This window comes from Seriola lalandi, unplaced genomic scaffold, assembly GCF_002814215.2.
Source record: "Seriola lalandi dorsalis isolate HSWRI2012SDOR001 ecotype SW California unplaced genomic scaffold, Sedor1 jcf7180002052274, whole genome shotgun sequence".
Lineage (NCBI taxonomy): Eukaryota > Metazoa > Chordata > Actinopteri > Carangiformes > Carangidae > Seriola > Seriola lalandi.
The window spans coordinates 2,877,215-2,901,617 of NW_019522827.1; the positions used below are offsets into that span (position 1 = coordinate 2,877,215).

The 24,403-nt window shown below is 40.8% G+C and overlaps 1 protein-coding gene across 1 annotated transcript in view; it reads left to right on the forward strand.

Annotated features, from left to right (window-relative positions):
* cspg4 (chondroitin sulfate proteoglycan 4) overlaps positions 1-24,403 on the forward strand; it is a 68,523-nt gene that overhangs the window by 20,956 nt on the left and 23,164 nt on the right. Inside the window, exons 2-5 of the mRNA XM_023400273.2 lie at positions 16,603-16,766; positions 18,083-21,637; positions 23,364-23,552; positions 23,730-24,005. Coding sequence (XP_023256041.1) covers positions 16,603-16,766; positions 18,083-21,637; positions 23,364-23,552; positions 23,730-24,005 — 4,184 coding nt within the window. The remainder of the gene's footprint in view (positions 1-16,602; positions 16,767-18,082; positions 21,638-23,363; positions 23,553-23,729; positions 24,006-24,403) is intronic.

A 24,403-nucleotide genomic window follows, 5' to 3' on the forward strand; every position in this document is an offset into this window, starting at 1 on the left:
AGCCCACCCCACCCCCCTCATGTTTTACAGATTAAAGTATATAATTTTGAGAGAGAATGGAAAAGTTTAACCTTCACAAACTCTTCCTCCTCTCCAGTGAGTCAGATGGAATTGTAATGCATAACTTTCAAAAAAGTTTCATACAGCTGTCATTCCAGTAACAACTAATGAATCACAATCAATGTTTGAAATACAGGTATGCAAGGGGAATTTCTGCAGGAGTTGAAAAGAAAAGTGAGTATAATCGAGAAAGCCTGCATGAATCCTTGTAAGCCCCAAAAAAACCCTAAACTCTCAACCTGGAAGAGGGGTTATCACCATACTCATGACTTTTGGCTATGTTGCTCCATGGTTGATATCAAGGTTTTTGACAGATTGAAGTGCTCCCCCATGTCTACAGGGAGAGGGAATTTAAAGGCACAGTCATTTAGTCTGTTACAGTCCTTAATACAAACTGTGATTATGAAAGAACAGAGGAAGTTAAAAAAGTGGTACATCAATAGACAGCGATTAAACCGAATCACTTAAATCCTCGGCTGAACTGGGCAAGATGTAACATTAAAATATCAATTTAACTGTAGTGATTAGAGTAGAGCTGTATCAGAGAGGAAGGTCTAATTTCCACTGACTGACATCACACTGATTCTCTATATTTGCAGTGAAATTCAGATTTTGGGTATGAGGGACTTTTTTCTTTTTTTTTTTGCCCGGTTACAAGAACATGGATGACGTATAATGTCTGTAACGCTGGTCTCGCTTGGAAATGTAAAATTTTCATCCATCACAAAATTTTCGCATGTTTTTAAGAGCTGTTACATTTAAACTTGGACATCAGGGAGGAAACAGGATGGAGATTAAGGGCCTCGTTATGCTCCTCTGAAACGCCTCCCTCCACACCTTTCTGATATCAGAGTAGAGGGGACATGTGTCAACATTTTTTTTGCATATGAAAATTGTCCCTGTGTAAAAAAAATGTGTCTATGTTTATGTTTTATTGTTAGGTGACCTGTAGTGGTCATAGTAATTATGACAAGAGCAATGGAGCAACTTGTCATGGTTACAATACTAATCATGTGATGACAAGTGTGAGGAGATCTTATATTAACCCCAAACACAACCGTATTTACCTCCTGATGTCATCTTTATGAAACAACACTTGTGATAGACACTGGAAGGCATGAAACTGAGTCCACCAGCTCTTGCGGATAAACATATCAAGTCTGTATTCCTAGATTGAGGGTCCTCATGAATTTTCTGTGTCTGGAGACATCCTCACATGGGCTTTGAGATCGTGCTTGTCACTTGATTGAAACCTGAGAGCAAAACACAGTCTTCCTGAACACCTGTGTGTCCACAAAAAAGTTTAATTTAACAACACAGCATCTTCCGCTTTCTTTCTTTTGTCATCCTTTGACATTAAGCTCATACAGATTGATTGGTAAACACGAGAAGTTGCTGTGTGCAGCTTACTGATTTCTGACTATTAAAGTTACATTTTAAGTTTAAACCAGCTTGGTATAATTTCTAACTGCCAGTCCATATACAATGTCGATTTAGCTTTAAAAGTGAAGTAGAACTGTTACATTGGAAAGTAAAAAGTTTACTTTTCACCACTGAAAGCTGATTGGATGTATATACAGCCCTGTATAACTGACCTGCTGCACTGTTAAACGAGACGTGTGGTCAGGGTGCCAGTGTCTGCCAAACAACAGCATGTGGAGCACATGTTCGTGAAACATTAGAGGGGAAATGGAGAGGAAAAAAGGTGAAGGACAGAACAATTGCTCCATTATCTGTAATAGCACCATCATGACATACTTTCACTCATCTTCAGGGAGTAAAGAAAGCAGAGAAATAGATAGATTCTTTAATGAAATCCATTTGCATATTTTAAACAAGGTACACACAATATGCTCTTAGTAAACTGGATACTGCTATACTGTGTGATATGAGGACGTTTCACAGTATACAGAGATTTCATTCGCTTGTTTTATTGCCTCTCTGCAGTACGGACAAGCTCTGCCGCCTGATTACAAACTGTAACTGTCCACACCATAACAGTTCACAACCTGTCATGTTTTTAAATGTTTTTCACTTTATTCGTTTTTATAGTTTAAGATGATATAGGTGACATCAGCAGCTGAATGATTGTGTTCAGTTGAGATACAGTTTTATTCAGATTATTATTATTATTATGTAAACATGTAATTATTATTTATCTAGATTATTCAGATATTATAGTGATAAATCTGCAGTAAAAGGTCAGTGTGTGCATAAATGTATAAAATATTATTGTGGTATTAAAACTAAATATGTTTAACATCGTGGACACGATTGAATTACAGACACACACTTAACAAGTAAAACCCTTCGTACAATCAATACTTAGAATTACCCGCTGTCTGGATAGACTTCTAAACCCTCTGGGATTTGTGTTTATTTTTTATTCCACCACGTCAGAGTTTACAATGGCTGCCTCTATCAGCTTCTGTTTGCAGCTACAGGGTTTTGTGAAGGCGAGCATTGATTTTAGTCATGGGCTTTGTTTTAGTCTGCGGTCCAGATAGTGACTGTCTCAATGGAGCATTTGCCTCCAGCAGTGAATAAAAAAGACATTCCTCGCTTTGCTTTTCGCCAGTGCTCAGTTACATGGCCATGTTGATGATCTCTCTCTCTCTCTCTCTCTCTCTCTCTCTCTCTCTCTCTCTCTCTCACTCACTCTCTCTCACTCTCATTGACACTGTGTTTCAACACTGCGCTCATCCACCCACTGGATTCATCAAAGTGTGACAGCCTTGTCAATATTCACCACCTAAAGTGGGCAAAAAGCCATCCAACGCCTCGATTAGATGAACAAATGTGCTCATAAATCTAAATACAGCCAAAGAGCTGTCAGCATTGTATGTAAAACTATGTGTAGTGATGTGGGTATTATGCACAAAATCTGCACAAGCCATCTGTGCCTATATGGCATGTCTTAAACCATCAGATTACTCACCCGTGTGTGGCACTTTCATCAGTACACCTAATTGTGCCGTGACAAGATTAAAGATTTGTCTACCTGATGATGGATGAAAGGCTCACAAGATTTGGATTAACAGATACGTTCTGACACAGTGTTAACAGGTTTGAAGAACATGCGCTCTGAACCATAGACCAGGTGAATCTTAACGGATCCTGTGATGGTTCCTAGTTTTTTTTTTCCCACTAAATATTGTTCAGTAAAGAAAGTGAATTTACATTAAGACACAAAAAACATGAAACAGTTGAGACATGGATTGAGCAGAATACATCAGATTACCTGGTTTCTTTCATTTGTCACATGTTTTTTTCTGAGCTAAATGTGTGACAGTAAAGTTTGAACCTCATTATTTTGAAGGAAAATAAAATAACAATATTCATAGCATTCAACAACAGTTTCCATGAGTTTCCTGAATTCATGTCACATTCACCCAGAATCCAAAAGTGAACTTATTTAAATTGTTCAATCAAGTTTCTACAAAGCTTTTTAGTTTCAGTGACAGAATTTTAAGAACAGTGATTGATGTCATCGCTGGCTTTTATTCTCTTTTTTTGGTTTTTTTTATACACAGGCTTGTACCTCTTACTTTTTGTCAAAGCTCCAGGCGTTACTCATCTTCTGCACTGATGACTAAACCAGGAGAATTTCATGTCTGTCCAAGCCTCTGAGGTGCTCCTACTCTCAGCTGCATCACTGTATATACAGACTATGAACAGGACTTTTACTCCCTGATATCCCAGAAATAACTCTCCTCTCTTCACTAGTCTATTGCTTGAACAGTGTCTTGTTGAGCTGAAAAGGTGCAAGACGTTTACAACCTCTTCCCCACTGTACATAATAACCAACACAGCTGCTGTAGTCCTCCCTTTTTAGATCATGGATACAAGCGTCATTGTTTCTGAGCAAACCATGAAGGCTACATTCAGCTGTCATGGACTATTAGTCTTTGTATCCACAGTTCTGGCAATTTAGACAAATCTTTGACTGTGGTACAGTGGTTTCACTTTCACGACACACACCTCCACAGATCAGTTTGCAAAGTAGTGAGCCTCCATCAATAACCATCCTGATGTGGTATCATCTTCAAGGTGGGTGGTACAGTAGGGGAGAAAGTTTGATTTCTCTACAGTTGTCTGAAATACATATGGTTCCTTCAAATGCGGTGTGCAGCATTTAGTTGAATCAGCCAGGCACATTTGGGGGTTACACAAAGGAAGATTATGAGCAACTTCTCTCAGACGGAATGAGGAAATAACACTGTAATCAGTCAGAGGCAATGAGGGGCATTACTTGTAATTACATCTGTTGGATACACGAAGAAGTTGTTGGAACAACAGCCCATTCTAACTCCCTGCTCTTGTTATCATCTAAATGCAAATTGGGTGTAATAAGGACCTTGTCTGTCTATCTGCTGAAGTTCTGTGCCAACTTGCAGGAACAGCAGAATGAAATAAAGATGTCTGATGTAGCTCTCAATCTTCCTCTATTCATTCTTTGTATTTTCTTTTTCAGCCTCCCAGAAGCATGCTCCCTAGTTTCTCTGTTTTATTTTTCATCATATTCCTTTCTCTCTGAACATTTTGTCTGTCTAATTTTTTCTGAAGTTTTATGTGCTTTCTGTCTTTAAGGCATCCCTGAGGTTCAGCGAAACTATGATGCACATCAACTCGTGGTGCTGTGGCTTCAAATGTGACTCATGACCCTTGTCACAAGTTCCTCTCTTTTGTAGGACTTTCTCACATAAAACCATGGACACTGTCCTCACCAGATAAAAAAACAGCATTGGCTGTTTATTCAAAGTCTTCGGACAGCTTATATTCTCAATGTCCTGATTAGTGACCCCTTGTGGTCACTCAAACAAAGACTGTCCACTGTCCTGAAAAAAAGATGGAGATAGAGTCACATAATATACAACAATACAACCTCTTAGGTTGGCGTAAATAGTTTGGCATACAAAGCAAATTTAGTGGTGAATAAAGGAATGAAGTTTGATGTTTAATGCAAAAATATTTCTTCAAGGCTGGTAAATAAAAAGCTGTTAATGCTAATTTTGGCTATGTAGCAATAGCAAAACTTACAAATAGCTCCTTTAACCAAGTTGTTTTAGCTACCTAAACTTAACTTGACCTTTTCTCCCTCTCACTATTCCTCCTATTTTATCTGAGAACACATTGTACTCTCTAAATAACACCCTATATGAGGTCCTTGTTAACCAGTACCTTCACCTTCCTGTCTCAAATAACACCTTTGGATCTTAGGGAGGACACAGCGGCAACCAAAGTAGAACTTTTCCAACCTGCTTTTATTCTGCACTGTGGTGGCCAAGGCCAACAATTGTTACCCAGATGTTGCAACCTGTAAGTAAATAAAGGGCCTCCAGGCGAAGTAATGGCTGGCAGCAGTATTGGGGGCATTTAGACCTTGAGTAAAAGTGTCTCTGAACAGCTGATCTAAACACAGTGCTTGGTCATCTCGGCAGGATACAGTAGGATAATATCTGATGAATTTGTTATCAGCATCTGCAAAGCTTTTGTTTAGGAAAAACTATGACAAATGGCTGGAAGAACAAAGAGTTTTTACCAGTGAAGTGAAGGTTGGTGCAGCCATCATAGATTACACTGTTGGAGTTATACTGTTGCTACATGCGTACACAGCACAGCTGCCAACGGGCATGAGTTATGTTCAGTAAACAGTGGCTTGTGTTAGAGGATGCATGTTGCCACGACATCCCCTCAGGCCCAGTGCGGTGCATGAAGTGGCCGCTGTCAGTGAATGATTTGGCAGGGACGCGCAGTTTGTTTCCCCATATGGTAATTTTGTCACCACATGTTTAAACCATTACCACAGATGTGGCGTGAGCATTTTGGTCCAACATAAAGTTTACGTTGAATGTGTATTCTCATGTTGAGGCCTTATATGCCATGTGTAGGTAGGCGTGACTTTATGGGTCAGATGGCACTTTTGCTTTTTTCTGGACCGAGAGAAAGAGTTGTGACCAGAGCAAAGAATAAAACTAGGAGACAGAAGTGAAAGCAAAGTGCTTGTTCCTTCTTCATCACCACAGCTAAGGTGCTCCTGAGCAAGTAAGTCACAGTACCTCCTGTTGCATCGTTAGCTTCCAGGTGTATGTATGTGTGGTGCAGGGCGTTCCTGGAAAAGGGCACTCATGCTCAGTGAATCTACTCTGTTCAAAAAAGGTTAAATAAACAAAGCACAAATTTCCACATCTGACTAAATCCAAACTTGTGCCACTAAGTTTATTTTCAAATAATCATTACAGTTCTGACTATTGTAGTTTGAGTCACATATCACATTAGTAGGTAATGATTCAAATGTCACTTCCATTGCAAAAGTAAACTAATATGAAACTCAAACATAAATTGTTAATAAAATCATTTGTATTTGAATTTGTATCTATTTCATCAACTCAGAAACACATTAGTTTGTGGTAAGAACTCAAAATAAGCGAGAGAGAGGAGTCGGTTTCGAATTCTAATCCCCAGAGATTTCTCCTCATGTCTACTACCATCTACCAACATTTTCCACTGAAACCACTGCTATCCATCTTCAAGTCAGTGCCTCAACAATGAAACCAAACCGTACAAATTGTGGAAAAATGAAATGGACGTATAAGTTGGAGCTGGAACATTGGAGTGCTGTTTAAGTTGTTGCACAGCGTTCCCGGGCTTTCCATGCTGTACAGTGTTTATTTTGGGCTGAAAACGGCGGGTAAAGAGAGGGAGAGAGTGAGAGTAGGATAGAGGGACGGGAAACAGAGGTGTTTGGTGGGAGGGAGGGTGCTCCCAACGTCTTCTGAATGAGACCTGAGCTGGGGGAAAAGTGCCTGGGTGGACTGGGTGGAGCAGGGCTGGCCTCCTCAACGGTAGCCTGGTGGAAAACGGTTGTGCGAATGGCGGGAGACGGTGGGCTGACTCAGCCAGCGGGCAGAGGAGGAATGTACGTGTGGTGTGTGTGTGTGTGTGTGTGTGTGTTCATGGCTACTAATAAGTGCATGGGTGTTTATGTTTGCACCATGTACCTCTGTCTGTGGGTGTGTGCCCTGGAATGGTTTCGAGTAACGCAGCGTGATGGAAGGGTTTGAGAGCAAGCATCTGGATAAAGCATTTATGTGGGCCTAAATTCAGTGGAGTTGAGCGAGAGAGAGGTGTCTCCAGGGTGTGGGGGGAAGGGTAAAGTGGTGAGGTGGTGGAGGGGGAAGGAGAGGAGGGGGTCAGTCTGAGCCGGAGAGGGTCAGTCTGGTGGTGTGTGCCTTCAGCTGGTTCTCATTATGGGGCTAATGTGACGCTCTGATCGCAAACATAAAATGACTTTGCAGACCCAAGTTAAAGCCGGATATGGGTTTTAGGAGGCCCCTTCACTGCAGCTTCTGTATCACAGTTTCCCTGCTTGGAGCCCGGCAAGACCGGGGGCCTCATTTATAGAAAGGCCTCCCTATCGGATTTGGTCATAGTAAAGTGTGTGGTAATGAAGCTGAAGCCTGGTGTGACATCCAGGCCTGTGTCTAGACATTTAGATCAATGTGAGGTCTAAATAAGGTTAGAAACACAAGACATTTGTAATGTTTTATCTGATATGGTTTGGTTTATTTGTGCATAATTTGAAATTGGATTAAACATAAAAGTAAGGCTGCAATAAAAAAAAAAAGTAACTTTTGCAGTGAAATATAGGATGTGTCGAAAGCTGTCATGTACCAAAACCTGGCATTTTTGGGGGCTTTTTTGTTAAATTGACTTCTTCTTTACTGTCCTGATAGGAAAGGAAATTGCCTCCACTTAACTCACTAACACACACACACACACACACACACACACACACACACACACACACACACCAGTGGCAGTGGAACTAATGCAAGACCTGGCCATTGGGAGCAACTTTGGGTTTAGTGTCTCGCTCATGGACACTTTGACACCAGAGACTGAACCACCAATCCTGAGATTAATGGACAACCTGCTGAAACAAGTAGTTTTGTACGAAAAACCTTTTTTTTGGCATCTGTACAAGAAGTCACAAATCAAATTACCACTAGCATGGAAATATTTATGTATATACAGTATATATATACGTAACAATACCCAAGCTGCTACAAATCCTTTTGCATTTTTAATAAATGGGACCCTGGTGGGAAATAAAGACATAAATAGAGATGAAACAAAAAGAGAGAGAGTCAGTTAATTTATTAAACCTGCCTGGGAAATATTCGGAGCCCCTTCAGCAGCCAAGCTCAACTTAAACCAATTCTCTATCAAGTGATCCCCTGCACCGGACCCCAGCTGAGGGATGTTTCTCAGGGTCCGGGTCTTAAATCTCCTCCCCTGTGTTGGCGTGTAAGTGGAATGATTTATGACAGTGGACTGCTACTCAGCAAAGTGTTTTCCAGCCCGCTGCAAAGCCAATGTCATACTGATAATTAGTGGTGGAGTGACTGATGCCTGCACTGGTCTATAACTACAGTCATAGGCAAAGCTGAAAGGAGCTATTGATATGTCAGAAATGACTGTTAATGGTGAATGAATGAGGCCTAAAAGAATCAGGATGACAGCAAACATGCAGACATACCAAGTGTGTCATGGTGGAAATTATGAGACCAAATCGTAGCGCTGTTAAGTGCTCTCTGCTCAGTCATACTTAAAATTATGACTGGTCTAATAATGCTTCAGGCACCATCAAAAGTGTGCCAATTGTATGTATCATAGAAACCTTAAAACCCAGAGAGTAACTGAGGACAAAAACCTCAAGAGCACAGTATGCTGACATTAAGTGAAGTACCAGGGATTATAGAGGAGTGTTTGAGGCACAACACAGTGACAGTGGCTACATCAAGAATGTGCAAGTTGGAAAGACTCACATTCAGAGTTAAAGGAGTATTCCACTGATCATCTATCTTATCACCATCAAATATTTGTGCTCTCTTCAATACTGCCAAGGGAATAGCTCAGCATTATGGAAGTTACAGTTATTAGAATTCTTGCCAAGAGTTAGAGCTGGAGCCAGGAGGCGTTTAGCTTAGCTTACTCCACTGTTGACCGACAAACACTTAAAGCACTTAACTCCATTGAACATGTTTTTGAACTTGGACAGAGCCAGAATAGCTGTTTCCCTTCACTTCAAGTCTTTATGCTATGCTAAGCTAAGCTACAATGATTTCGCTCTGGCTCTAGCTCCGTACTTCACGTACAAAATTGAGAGCAGTCAGTTTTCCTAAATAAGTTTCCCAATATTTTCAACCTTAAGTGTACATTTTTGTAAAGTTATTCCTCCTTGGGTTGCTATAGTTTACTTAAGTAGTTAGCTAACTGTTAGCCAGCATATTCTATTAGCGATCCATGGTCACAGCAAACTTTTAAAAGAAACTTCTTACAGTGTTGATCTCGTTCAGAATGTTCCTAACATTTGTTGCTTTGCCAATAAATTACTAAAGCCGCTACTTTCAATGGAGACACAGCAATAGTATGACATGAAAATAGTGTATCTGGTCACTGGTATGTTATGGTGAAGCTATGATTGTTGCTATGAGTGAAGGAGCAAGCTACAATCACAGCAGAGCCACCTTTTAAGCCTACATGTGGTACTTGATATCCAAAAGATGGATTGTCATCAAGTATTTCTTTAGTCACTGTGCTGTGCATAGAAACTTCACTTGTGAATGAGAGACATTGTACATTCTGTATACAGAAATTTTGGAAAATGATGCAAGCTTAAATGACAGAACAGAAAATGAACACATCATGGAAAAAGGAAAAAGCCTTCTCACTAAGCTACATCATAGGAAAATCAGGGATGATGATGATGATGATGATAATGGAAAACCATGTCCCTTCATTAAAACAAGACCTTTTCAGAGGCATGATGTGGTATCACACTTCAAACTGGTGGCCTAAAATAACCAACATTAAAATAATTTAGTTTCATTACCCGTTCTAATCAGTGGATGTAACAAGAGGACACAAAACCTCTTTGCTCTCTGACTTTGGGTTGACATTGTAAATATTAGAGTCTTAAGTGGCTGTACTTAACTGCTAGCTAATTTCCAGCTGCTCTTACTTTGGACCATGAGTACTGTGGAACAAAGCCAAAGCAGCCCAGCCAGTCGTCCATTACACTCTGTGTTCTCAGTTTGTTCACTCACCTTTATGTTTTTTTTTAATAAAGTACTGTAGGATAATGAAAATCCTTTATTGACCTTTAATTAGATTTATAAGGATATGTCAGGTGTAAAGGAGTAGAAGTACAGGACGCATTTCTGCAAGATGAGAAATGTGTCGTCATGAAAGTCTTAAGCTTAGCAGTGTCTACGTGACTTCAATTGCTATTTGGCTTTACTTTCCTCCTTTCTGTCCTCTACTCTACCCACTTTTCACATGGTGAGATTTCACACTGGAATTCATTACCAGTATGTTAAAATGTCCTTCAGCTCAGTCTATAAACAGCGCCGCTCTAGCTGAGGGAAAACAGAGAAAGTCACAGCTAAATGTGTAAACAGTCACTTGTTAGAAAGCTGTTTCTTGAGGTATACGCGTATGAATGGGTGTAGGGGGGGGGGGTCAGCTGGTTTGAGGAGGGATATAGGTTAAAAAAGTCTGAGGAGGGGGGGGGGGGGGGGTTCAGTCCTCTGATGTCACGGGGAGATTATTTTAACAGGACCCACCCACTGGGACGTTGGCGGTTGATGGCTTCCGTAGTTCGGCGGGCTGACAGAGGCACGCTTTGTATTAGCCAGTCATAAACCACAGCAGAGCCCTGAGTCACTACAATGCTTCTGTTCAGGCCTGTGTTTGTCTTACAATTTTGTTAGGTGAGTGAGATCATCAGTCCAAAGTCATTATGATCAGTGAGTCTTTTAGTTGAGTGCGATGAGCCAACAAACTGTGAATTTGTCACACGCCTTATTCGGCTTGAGTTTGAGGAAAGCTGTTTGCCTTGTAGCTGAAGCCTGACTTGAGAATTTGAGAATGTCCCATTGTGTACTTTTTAAAGTAGCACAATATGTCTTTCTTCCCTTCGTTCGCTGTTTCCGTGAAATATGCTACAGCAAAGTTAACATGAAGCTGAAACGCAGCCAACATTTGATGGAAATATTTTCACTGGCAACTTTGCAAGAGCTTTACAGACCATAAAGAAGAGTTCATGGAGAGTTTCTGAAGTATAAAACAAGGCTGATCCTTCTCTTTCCAATGACTTGATTGGATGCTGTACAGTCTTAAGCTACACCCCTACAACCTGATCCTTCCTGATTTCCTGCTCTGTCTCATCTCAATCCAGCCTGTCACTTACTTTACAAATGTTATTAGTCCTGTAACAGAGAAAAGTCCCCATCCTTTTTTCTATATCCCTCTGAAAAAAGTGGGGCTTTTCTATTCATTTTATATGGAAACCCAGCCTTTCAGAACATTAACAGCACAAACCCAGACAACACTGAGTCGTTCACATGCTGCTTTCCCTCCCTTTTCTCACAGGTCCATTTTCCTAAACTGAAATTACATTACACTGCCATTCTCCTTTCACAAGGAAAGGTCATAATTTTTCGTTGCTGCCGCCACCCCTTGTCTGTTGTGTAAGTGTGAGTTTTACAGAGAGAGGACCTGAAAAGTTGTAATTATTGCCAGAGAGGAGGCCACCCGCTGTGGCTCCACAAGCCTGTTTTTTTTTTTTAAATGTATTGTACCTCTTCTCTCTGGCTGGCATTGGAGTGACTCAGAGGGACGCAAAGGTGGATGGCGATTTGAAAGGGGGCTAAAATGATGCTGTGTTTGCCTTCACACTGACATAGCCTGCTCTGAGAAATGGCTCCATAAAGCCTGTAAAAGTGTGTCCCTGGTGACTTCTGAAAAGTCAGTGGGGAGGGAGGGGGGTCCTTATAAAGCAGTGGTGTCAAGGTATGTAGAGTTGTGGCTCAGCTCTCTGCTGTTTAACAGTGCTGGAGTTAGCAGTATTTTCTTCTATATACTGCCCCATACAAAGTCTAGTCTGTAAACATGTTGCAGCAACATGATCGCTTCCTTTAAAGAGCAGCTAGTGTGCCCTGTGTCATTAGTGTGGGAAAATCATTTGTTGTAGGCATGTGGTCATTTATATTCATCTGATTTAAAACACAGTTGATTCCCAAACAAAAACTGAGATGGCAAATGTTTATCACTAAATGGTTTTCCAATAATTATCATTGAACATTTGATTGACTCATTCACGTTAAGTATGGCAGCCACTGGTGACACAAGTGTTCTGGGAACTCTGTTGCCTAGATATATATTGTTACTATTCAATTGTTCTACTAATTATGGGATAGCTGCATAGATTATGTTCAATGGCAGCATTTTCTCAAGTTTCTTCAGAGGCAGGCCTCCTGGCCTCCTGTGAAGGCCTCCTGGGTCCCATGTGTGGTTGGGTTTCAGTTATAAAAGCACAGCGTTATCCTGTCTTGTAATTTACTTTTTCAAAATGTAACCAAAATGTATGTTCACCAAGTACTCTGAGCTCGCAAACATAACCATAAAGAAAACTTTACTCGTGTTCCAGTTGCTTTAAGAAGATGGCAGATATTATAGGGAAAACAAAAGAAATGTGTTGTCTCTGAAAGTTTTTTATTATGTTGACCAATCAATCACATATTCACATATTTTCGTATTTTGCCAGTTATTAGTTATTTGTAGGAGGCGGGTTTTAGCAGAAAGCTCCAACACTGACAAACTACAATGACCTGAACTGTAACACAAGAGACGTATGTATTCTGTGTACATAACATGAATAGCAGCTAATGATTACTTTAATTATTGATTAATCTTTGGATTATATTTTTGATTAATCAGTTGTTATGGTTACTAAATTGCTTGTTCTGTTCAACAAACCGAAGGATTTTTTATGTTCAACAGAAAAGCAGCAAATTCTCACGTTTGAGAAATTAAAATTATGAAATGTTTGGCATTTTTGTTTGATAAATGACAAATTACAACTAATTGATTCAGCCTCATTAGACTTCTGACGTTCAACTGCTCCTTTATACTTTTTATTACAAACAATGTTCTGATTGACCACAGAGATGCTGTGTGCAGACATAACTGGGAAAATAATGTTTGTCACAAGCACAAGAGCTATTGACCCTTGTGAGGGATGAAATTGCTCATTGTGGTAATGACGGTGTTGGCAAATGGTAAACGCTGTTACACCCTTACAAGCTCTCCAGTTCTATCTATGGTTAACAACACCCTACCCTTCTTATAATTATATCCAGAGGCCATTGTGCCCTGTTGTAGTAGACACAGCCCAGCAAAGGAAATGACTGGCCGACATAACCACTATTTACTGTAGAGTTAAGCTAACCATAGTTTAAGCATGGGTTATGGAAGTAGGAGGTTTGTTTGGGGCAGTGTTACCATGGCAAAATTGTAGAGGAGAAACACACACACACACTCCTTGGTACTGAATAACATTTTAAACAAGCAAATCCTATCATTTGAGAGAAATGTGGCCTGTCAAGTATTTTCTCTAATGACTGTCTAACTGGGGAAGTGAAAAATCTGCATTGTAAAGACTCAGATCTTGTCTGTCCTGCGCATCTTCACACTCACTTAAAATACCACTGAAGCGACTCTGACTCATCGGCACAGACAAGTCACAGGAAGCAGAGTGAACTGAATGTCTCCAATCTTCCTGCACTTGTGGTCAGCGTGTCTCTCTTCCACATAGATTTTCCGGACATGTGTTGCTAGATTGAGACCAAAAGAGGACGGTGAAGAGGAGGAGGAGGAAAGGGAAAGAGAGACAACAGGGTAATTCATTCAGTCGTCCGTGAAAGAGAGGAAGACTCAGTTTCCTCCGAGCATTATAAATACAAGCGCAGTCACTCATCAAATTATAGCCATCTGCACTGGCCTGTGACCAGGATTCTGCTTGACGCACAATAAAGTAGTGTGAGGAGGGGCGTGGTAGCTGTAGGGGATCAGAGACTGTCCTCTCTTAGATGGTTAAACCTCTACACACAGACTGACACCGACTGTGGCAGCAGCTTCGCGTCTCCAGGTTACACTCATAAGGAGTACAGAGGATTCTTTACGGATAATGATGCCTTGTCAGCAAAATCACCTCAGCTAGATCCCATCTACACCCAGTCCCAAGTCCCTTGGAGATGGAGAAAATAGCTGAGTGTGATGTTGCAGTAGGAAACAGGAGGCTTGTGTCAGAAGCCCTTCATGGTTATGTTTTTTTTTTTTTTTTCATCCTGTAGGTACGATTTACTCTTTGCATACCTGTTACACACTGTGAATGCACAAACAGTTTAAGCAAGGGTGCAGAGACAAAAGAAGTGTCAATGAGCGGGGCATTTGTACAGATAGCATATTGAAAATGTGCTTTTCCTACATGAAGCCTATTCTACACAGAGCTTTACACAGCTTAGCCGGGGAACTAATGAATTCCAGGTCCAGGTACACTGCAGAGAGTAAAGCTATTGTGTGTATCATTAGAAAATGTGCTCCTTTTTCCTCAAGGCAACAGCAGCATGCTGAATTTGAACCAGAAAATCCCCAGGCAGAATTGTCTTGGCATCGCTCTCTCCTTCAGCTTTTTATCCCCATGCTCAGTGAACAATCCAACAAAAGCTTGGGTTTAAGAACCATGGAGCTCATTGCAATTTTCTTTGTTAATGCAATTGCCTGTAAGAAAAGATTCTGTTCCCCCATTTTTCACTTTCAGCCTGAAGGCCCCAGAGCAATTAGCACTAGTCTCTCATTTGGAATACCTTAGCCTTACCAGAAACCCTCTGAACTGTACCATAACAGCCTCTAGCACAGTCAGCAACAGCTAACGACAATAGCCTCCGAAAAGTGACATTTCGAAAAATGAATGATGTGTAACTGTGATAATTTTGCTTGATTCAGTAACACAAATAATATTTGAATGCTCTGCTTCACTCTCATTTTGAATTAACAAGATCTTAGTGCTTTAGTTTTGCTAGTTTTCCCTTGTGTTAGCATTCACACAATATGGATTACAAAGTTCGGCATGTGATGATGTCAAACAGTTCCCTGTGATATTTATTTCTGAGAGCCTACATGGTGTTTGTTTGGCTGCAGGAGACCGGCACTGTGCAGCAGTGTATTACTGAAAGTCTCTGTGTTTTTGGCCCTGTGCTGAGACCGTTGATCACTGACTTTATTCATGACAGAGCAGCCTTGGAACCAAAAGCAAACGCCTCTTAGGTAAATCAAAAAACCATGGGCGTGATGATAAAAGCTTTGCTTTCGTGCTTGCTGACATCAAAATGTTTGTCTTTGTTCACATTTCCAGTGTCGGTTGCAGATATAGGATGGAAGGGTTCATTTAGAGGGTGAGAAAGCAGAGGACAAACATGCCCGTCAGTGTTTTGAAGTTTGGCAGCATGGCAATAATGCAAACACAACACAGGCACAGATTGCCCTTTAAGGGCATACACATTTGCTCTCATATGGACACCTTCGAACAGACTCTTGAGAAAATACTTTTTCCATTTATAGATATGAATATGAATGTTTAGTATCTAGTCATTTTTTTCTTTCTCTCTCTTCTATTTTCTGACTAAGTCGTGTCTGAGACGGTATTTTGTGAGATCTTTTGCCTCCTGGCATCAAGCCCACCGTCCTGCTCAGCTGCTGGATGCTGCTGTTGATTCTGAGGGAATATTTTGGCATTCATGATCTCATAGGAATGTTCTAGCTTTGACACAGCAAACTCTCTCTGTCTGCTTCATTATTCCAAATATTCCAAAGCATTAGCATTCTTTGCTGTTTTCCAATGAATTTCTGAGTCTTGAAATGTCACCCCAAAGTGGATGAATGGATAGCTAATGGAAAGCCCCCTTTCTATATCTCTTGGCTAATGCCATGGAAAACCGATGCTGAGGAGACAGGGTCTTGGAGGTGGTCCAGTTTAATCTCAGAGCATATGCACTGAGAAATAATTGACTTCCTCCGTGGTTTACATTTTGTCGAGGGCCCCGGACAGCACAGTCGGAGGCAGGTGGCTGAATTTGCATATCATTGGAATTGAGACAGCTCAAGCCTGGGAAATCCTGCACCCCAAGACTCTATATGCCCGGAAAACCACCGCAGGGGTAATGACTGATGTCTCAGTGAGAGCATCCCTTTGAGGCCAGAGGAGCTCCTGTTAACCAAGAAGCAGCTGGAGGACACCTGATAATACAGGAATAAGTCCTGAGCAAGTTGCACTGTAACGAGAATCAGAAAAATGCTCATCTAATTGGTTTCTCCAAACATTCACGTTAGAAGTCACAGAGTTGACTGTCAGCAGTTGTAGGATGAGTTTATTGCATTGTACGCAGGTGACTTTTTGTTATGTTACGTTACGTTTTCTACTAGAATTTGGTGCATTTTTATGGCAAAAAGAGACAAATGTGAGAACATTTTTTGTAATCATTCAAAAGTGCAATGTGAAGTAAAAATATGTCCGTGTGTGTTTGCATAAACATAAAGTGAAAATGTTGCCTGTTATGCAGTATACCTTTGATTTATTGGCTACCATGATGCCTTTTTTTATCTTTATATGATATAAACTATTTTCTCTCTTCACAGAGTCCTACTTTGGGGACAGCTACTGCAGTTTACAAGCCTTCCAAGATGTCTCCACCTTCCACCTGTCACTACAGATTAAGACAAGTCGGCGAAGTGGGCTGCTGCTCTTGGCTGCAGGAATGGAGGACTACCTGTTCCTTGAGCTCCAAAACGGGAAAATACAGGTGAGTGGCTAACAAACTGGTGGAGGCTGAAATATTTTTCGAAACTGTTAGATAACATAGGTTGGTCATTCTCAAAATTCACCTGGTTGCATCACTTTGATTTTAGGTCACTTGGTGGAGCAGAGGTTTGCTATGCGAGAACGAGTACTTAACAAAAGCTAGTGATGGTACCTAAACACCGAGCAGGACTTAAAAATATCAGAATATGAATAAAATAGAATCTAAAACATGCTAAAAGAAAAACTACTTCCAAAACCAAAACCTGGCATAATTAGCACATGTGGTGTTAGCTTGCATACTGATGTATGAAACTACTATTTTCTAACTAGAGTGCTAAACATACATGTAAATTCACTGTCAAAGTAAAGCCTCTGTATTATTATGTAGTAGGTGTATAGCATCTTGTTCTGTGTTGTTCTGGTGAAGGATCATTTAAGGCAGGGAAAATGTTTTATACATAATTGTGACACCAATGCTTAATGTGTTATTTGGCTGAGTAATAACCTATTGATTCATTCTCTGCTACAGTCCCAGAGACAGCACATATGAAATAACTTTTTAAAAGAGATTTTGGGCGTCTTAGCTGTAAAATGTACCACACATTTTGAAAGCGATACAAAGTGGTTGTGAACGCTTTGAATTTAAATGGGAGTTGTGAGAGTCGTTTGAGCTTCGGTGTGGTATGTGTATATGATGCATTTCATTAGGTGCCACTCTATAAGCAGCTGAAACCGATTCGATTTTCTGTTGTCTTCTCTTGTTGTCTCACTGCAATAACAAACCATTACATTTTACATCTAAAATTAGTTGCTTGATGGCTTTCGTAAAGCAGCAGAATTAGCGTCAGGTGGGATTCATATAGATTTTCACCCAAACGACCATATCTCTGCTTTTATAATGAGTTGACATCTCAGAGTATGTGTAATACAAGAGAATTTTACCTTTTTTTGGTCTTCTTCATTTTCTTCCACCTAGCGATAGGAGATGCTCTGAGCAAATAGACTCAAGGCTTTGCAAAAATTAAATTGCTTTATCTCTCTTGCATGTGTTATAATCATGTTTAACCTTATTTAAGCAAAACTCAGATATCTGATGTTATCTGTGAAACTTCTTCTTATTCTAGCTCATTTTTAAATTATCTTCCCATAAGTGAAGGGATCCAGAAATGGTCATGAGCATAGATTAGAGTATTAAATTGGTATTTATGCATTTAAGGGAGATACAATGATGGAACTTCCGTTTAAACATTAGCCCTGAAACTAATCCATTTGTCTACAAAGTTATAAATTCAATAAAAGGTTTTTGTTTTCCTTTAGGCACGGATGAACTTGGGAGCTGGCGAGGTCACGCTGTCCTCCTCCCAGGGAGTGCAACTGAACAACCTCCTGGACCACAAAATCTCACTGATGCTGCGTGATGGCAAACTCACCATGATAATTGACGAGCTGTTTCCAACATTTGTTCCCATGAACGACAATGGGGAACAGCTCAACATTGACCTGGGCATTTGGCTCGGGGGAACAGGAGACCTAGACGCTCCTTACCTCAGCAATGCCATTCCCCCTTTCCGTGGGTGCATGACTGAGGTCAAATTTGAGTCCCATCAGTTTGATATTTTAAGCACAGCGTTTAAACAATGCCACGACACAAAGGAATCCTGCAGCAGTGAGTTTGAGGCTGGTGATGGCGAGGCAACCAGTTTCAGCACTCCTGATTCCTTTGTTTCTTTCCCCACCTGGAGCGGGGCTAGTGGTGCTCCGAGGGTCTTGGAGTTCCTGATGAAAACCACCATTGAGGATGCATTACTTGTTTTCCACCCTGGCCGAGAGTCAGATTTCATTGCTGTTGGTGTTTCAAAAGGCTATCTCAAAGGTATGCTGGACCTTGGTACTGGCATGGAGATACTGGAGAATACCCAGGTGCAGCTGGATGATGATCAGTGGCATAGAGTTAAGGTTCAGATCAGTGAGGATTCTTTTGTCATTAATGTAGATAGCCAGTCTTCCTCCCTCTCTTTTGACTCATCGGAAAAACTGGACTTAGTGGGAAACCTGTATTTAGGAGGCATCCAGGGGAAAATGAAGGACCTCTTTCGTGAAAGCGGGTCCTTAAATCGTGCAGAGGAGGAAATTACAGCTGAATCCTTTATTGGGTGTTTGGGAGAGATCAAAGTTAATCAGAAGGACCGGAGCCTGCAGGATGCTTTGGTGACCAAAGATGTTCATGTTAAATGTGAAGGAGAGGACTATGATTACTCAAGTTATTATGATGCAGAGACAACTACAACTTCTCCTCCTGTCCGCATCCGATATGTTGATATGGACTTGAATGAACAACATTGCTACCCAACAGACGACACGCCAGAGATATTCAAGAACGTCACAAAACTTCTGTATGTCACCCCATTGCTTGTGACCGAAGGTGGGGAAGGTGTTCTTGATATCAGCAACTTGATCCCTACGTTTGACCTCAGTGCTGCAGGAATGCGTCAGTCAGATATTATCTTCACTCTCCAGAATGATCCCTGGTATGGTCTGATTGATATGAACATTAATACAAAACGCACACAAAAGTTCACTCTTCTGGATGTTATCAATAAGAAAATTAAATACATGCATGATGGAAATGAAAGGCATGCAGATCAAATCCAGCTGGAGGTGGTTGCTCACAGTAGTGGTTACCTCCCAGAATGTCTAACAACTCCCCGTGAGTATGTCCTCCCAGTTGAAATACTTCCCGTCAATGATATACCACAAATTAGTGGAGGAGAAATCACCATCACAGAAAATGGCAGGACTCGTCTGAGCCCCAGCCTTATAAGAATCATGGATTCTGACACGCGCTGTGATGAACTGGTAGTAACTGTAACCTCAGATTCTTCCATCGAATTTGGATACTTAGAAAATGGTCAACAGCCCGGAAGAAGCATCTCAGAGTTCACTTGCAGGGAGTTGAAGGATGGAAATATCTATTTTGTACATAGGGGGGGTCATGCTGCTGGAATTACCCTGGAAGTGTCTGATGGGCAGTCAGTAAGCCATTCAACTACTTTAAAGTTGTCTGTGACACCACCTCATATGACTATTGTCACCAACACCGGCCTTCTCTTGTCTCAAGGAAGCAACTCGTCCATAGGTATTCAAAATCTGGCTGCCATCGCTCATCCTCGCAATGGAGATATTATATATAACCTCACACAACCGCTGATATATGGAGAGCTACAGATTATGACAAATGATGGAATGTACAAGCAGGTTACAACTTTTCATCAATCTGATCTGGATCATCACCGCCTTAGATACGTCAGCACAGACGCAAGTGACCACGAAGATATTGCGGTGGAGCGCATTCATTTCGACACCCATCTGGGGCAGTTCTCCCTTTGGAATAACACCTTCCTAGTAAAAATCATCCCTGCACAAGTGAAAGTTTCTACCCTGGTTCCTTTGGAGATAGAGGCTGGTGAAGAGCAAACAATTGGAATCACAGAGCTTCAGGCTGAAGTACAAGGAAAAACCCCAGATCCACAAACTATAAAATACATCATTGTCAAGCCTCCAACACAAGGAAATCTCCTGTTGTTTGACAAAGAGCTAGCTGAGGGTGATATGTTCACCCAGAAGGACATTGTGGACAAAACTCTTAGCTTCAGGGTCCGAGTGCAAAGAGCTATGGATAGCATAGACCAGTTTCAGTTCAGAGTCTTTGCTGACGATCAGCACTCTCCTCTCTACGTCTTCCCAATTAACATCCTCGGCAATGCAGAGGCTCCTGTTTTGACCAATGAGAGGCTGGTTGTCTTGCAGGGCGGTGAGGAGACTCTAAACAAAAACTATCTTTGGATGCACTCACCAAGTTCTACAGATTTTGTTTACCGGGTCACGCAAGGACCAAAGTATGGGCGACTGATAAGGGACTCCCCTTCTGGGCAGCCTAGATTTGAGGGGGCAATTAGAGTTTTCAGTAATGAAGACCTCCAACTTGACAGGCTTATTTACAAGCACGATGGCTCCAAGACTAGCAGTGATGAGTTCCATTTCTCAGCATTTGATCAAGGAGCAGAAAGTTCAGACATTCAGGAAACAGTGAGTGGTGTTTTCAGAGTAACAATCCAGTCCAAGAATGAGCATGCTCCCGTGAGGGTTGTGGATAAAGTCTTCAATGTGGTCCGCCATGGTCAGCGCCTGCTAACAACTGATGTCATCCAGTTCAATGATGATGACTCTGGTTTCAATGACACCCAAATTGTCTATGCTCGTGAGGGAATCCTCTCAGGCAATATTGTCTCAAAATTGAATCCATCAATGCCTCTTTTCCGTTTCACACAAGCCGACTTGCGAGATAAGAACATCCTCTTCATTCACCACGGAGCAGATCAGGAACGCTTCTCACTCCAAGTGTCGGATGGCTTCTACAAGACCACGACACTACTTCAGATCCAGGCAGGTGAGCCTTACCTGCGAGTGGTGAACAACACAATCATTGTCATCGACCACGGAAGCACCAAGACCCTTAACACCACCCTGTTGTGCGCTGACACCAACATGGACATCAGAGACGACAGCGAGATCAAGTTCCAGATTACTTCCCCACCTAGTGATGGCAGGATTATTGTGAGTGGGATTGAGGCATCAGCATTCACCCAGGAGGACCTGAAAAAACGTGTTGTGTCATATGAGCATAATTATGAGAGTCTGAGGTCCAAGGACTCTTTCAGCTTCACCGTCCAAGCACAAGGACATTCTGAAGATGGCACATTCAGGATTAAAATATTCAAGCAAGGGTACCTCACTGAGCCTGAGGTGATAACCAATGAAGTCATCGTTTCTTATGAGGGAGAGCACACTGTCATCAACAGGGATCATCTCAAGGTAATGTTTACTGACTGTGAGATCTACAATTTAAATCTACAATTTAAATTCATTTGCTTTGCTGACATTTAATTCTGTGCAGCATACATTTAGTTTTATTCAACAAGACAGCATTTAATATTTATACAATTTGGCAATGACAATGTGACAGCACATCATCTTTGTCTTTTTCAAGTTTAATTTGTCTTTGTGAAAAAAGATCTTTCACATGACTCATTCAACCATACTGCCCTGTTTTGTAACCCTGTCTCTAATCTAAATTATAACCACATGAAAGCAGGGCTAAATATGACTCTGCAGTTGCTGCTTTTCATCTAGTTTATGTACTAAATTACAGTCTATTAAGTGTGGAAAACAGAGCATTAAGCATCCCCCGAGGGGCTTCCTGAAGCCCACTGTAATTTATAAGATGAGTCTGCCTGCGCTTCATCTTGAAAGCAATTAATAAGGTTTAAATTGTCGGACCATTCCTAACACATTCCCTGTACATATAGTTTGACTTTTAAAATAATGACATTTCTGAAAGTAAAATATTCCTTCTTTTAAACTTTGATTTCACAATAGTGCACACATCTTAAATCTGCGGTATTGACTGGAGAAGAAGCTGGACACCCAGTACACATACTATTGAAATATGTATTGAACAAAGCCTTGACAGAATGGCCTTTACAAGACATAAAATATTGACTCAGCTTCTGGGAGCTTTTCCAATATGTGTCCTTACTATGAAAGGGAAAGTAGTATGATAGTCTGAAATATTATCAAACACAAGAGTGACTGGTTAACACTCCAAGGCTTTAGGCTCCAGAGAATTTATTAAAACTTCTCAAAGTGTGATGACATTAAACCTGCCTGTGTGTTTTAGTTCACTGTACTGTCTAACATTGTGTCCCATTTCCATACTAGTCTGTGCAGTACACAATAGTTGTCATTTTACACAATGGACTGAAGTTAACAGTACACAGTTTTAGTGTACAGTAAATCAATGTAGTGCACTGACATTCAAATGCAATACTGTGCCTGTTTTAGAAAGAACCAACGCCGCGCAGTGAAACCGCAGCTTTGAAGCACTGCTGCCGATTTCAAATGAAAACTGTTTTTCAAAGTGTTATTAGTTAATTTGATTTGTTTTGCCAACTGTCGTTAGAGAAGTTGCACAACCTTCTGCTATTTTTGTCGACTGAGAGCAGTTCCTCTATTTTCATTGTGTGTTGTATTGGGGGACAAAAACATCCATCCTAACCACACTTCAAAAGTGAAGCAATTAAAGTATTGCCAGTGTTCAGTAAGAAAAAAAAAAACATAAAAAACTTAATCTCCAATATTGGTGATTTAAAGTTTTTCAGAGGGACTGAATGATTTAGCATTCTTTTATGGGTTCTCCTACTTCTTAAGCTAAATTAACCATTTAAAACCCCATGAAAACTGCACTCACTCACAAAGCAGTAAACAGGGCTGTTTTTCTAAGCTCAAGAAAAGTTGTTAACAAACATTTTGTAGATACATGGTTTTCACAGCGCAGCATATTTGTTTATGCTGGCATTTTGAGGTACACTGAATTAGTCAAAAACACATTTACAATTAGGACATTGCATGGTATTATGGACATGGTTATCATCAAACTATATATACATCTGCAAATTTATCATACTACAAAATATAATTGTAAGTTTAGATAATAAATTAACAGTACTATTTGCCTGTATTTTTGTACTTTGCCTTTTAGGTGGACCAAGCTGATATTGTGCCGACAGAAATGGTGTTCACCATTAAAGAGCCTCCTCGGCTTGGCCATGTGGTCAAGCTGACAAACAGTTCAGACAGCGCGGCCTCGCCTGTCCTCGACTACATTCACAGCTTCACTCAAGAGGACATTGATCAGGGGCACATTCTCTATGTGTCTGCATCCATCCAGGTTTATAGTCATTTCATTTATTCTGTTGCAATAAATCAAATGTGGCAGCTTGTTCCCTTTCATATTCACATTGAGAATAAAATCAGACAAAAACACAACCCCAGCCTCTGATTGGTCTAAGGTACAAGGTTTATTTTTAGTATATCAATTACTTATTTCAACATCCATCTCTTTCAGGGAAATGATGCCTTCACAGTGGATGTCAGTAATGGTTTTACCACAGTGGAGGATTTGAAGATCTCTGTGAACATCGTGCCTCGGCTTATCCCCATCCAGGCCTTCAACTTTACTGTGAAGGAAGGCCTCAGCAGAGTAATTAATGCAGAGATTGTAAACATCTCACATCCTTTCTACAGCTCAATAAACATCGAATTTATTGTGGATGAGTCACCACAGCACGGGGACCTCCGCTACCTCGATGGAGACGAAGTTAATTACTTTACATGGGAAGAGGTATGTAGTTCCATCATGTATAAATATAGAAAATACAAATTCACTTACATGTTCCAGCAAAAATATCATCAAAGCCCTCTAAACTATCGCTACAATCAAATAATACTGCCTTTCTCTCTCATGTATCACCATGGTGTAAACTTATATGACCAAGTAACCAAGTAAAGTATAATTGCTCAACAATATGGTGCCGTGCTACTGTCATTGGCATGATTAGCTGCTGGCTAATGAGCAAGGTCACTGGCTGTTTGCTGGTAGCTAATGAACCAGCTCCTATCTTCCATATGCATTTTGGCTTAGGTTATTTCCAGTGCATGAACAAGTGCACACAATCGTCTGTTTTTGGTCTCCGCTAAGTGATCAAATACCTGGCTCTTTTGCAGCTCAATGCTCCACTA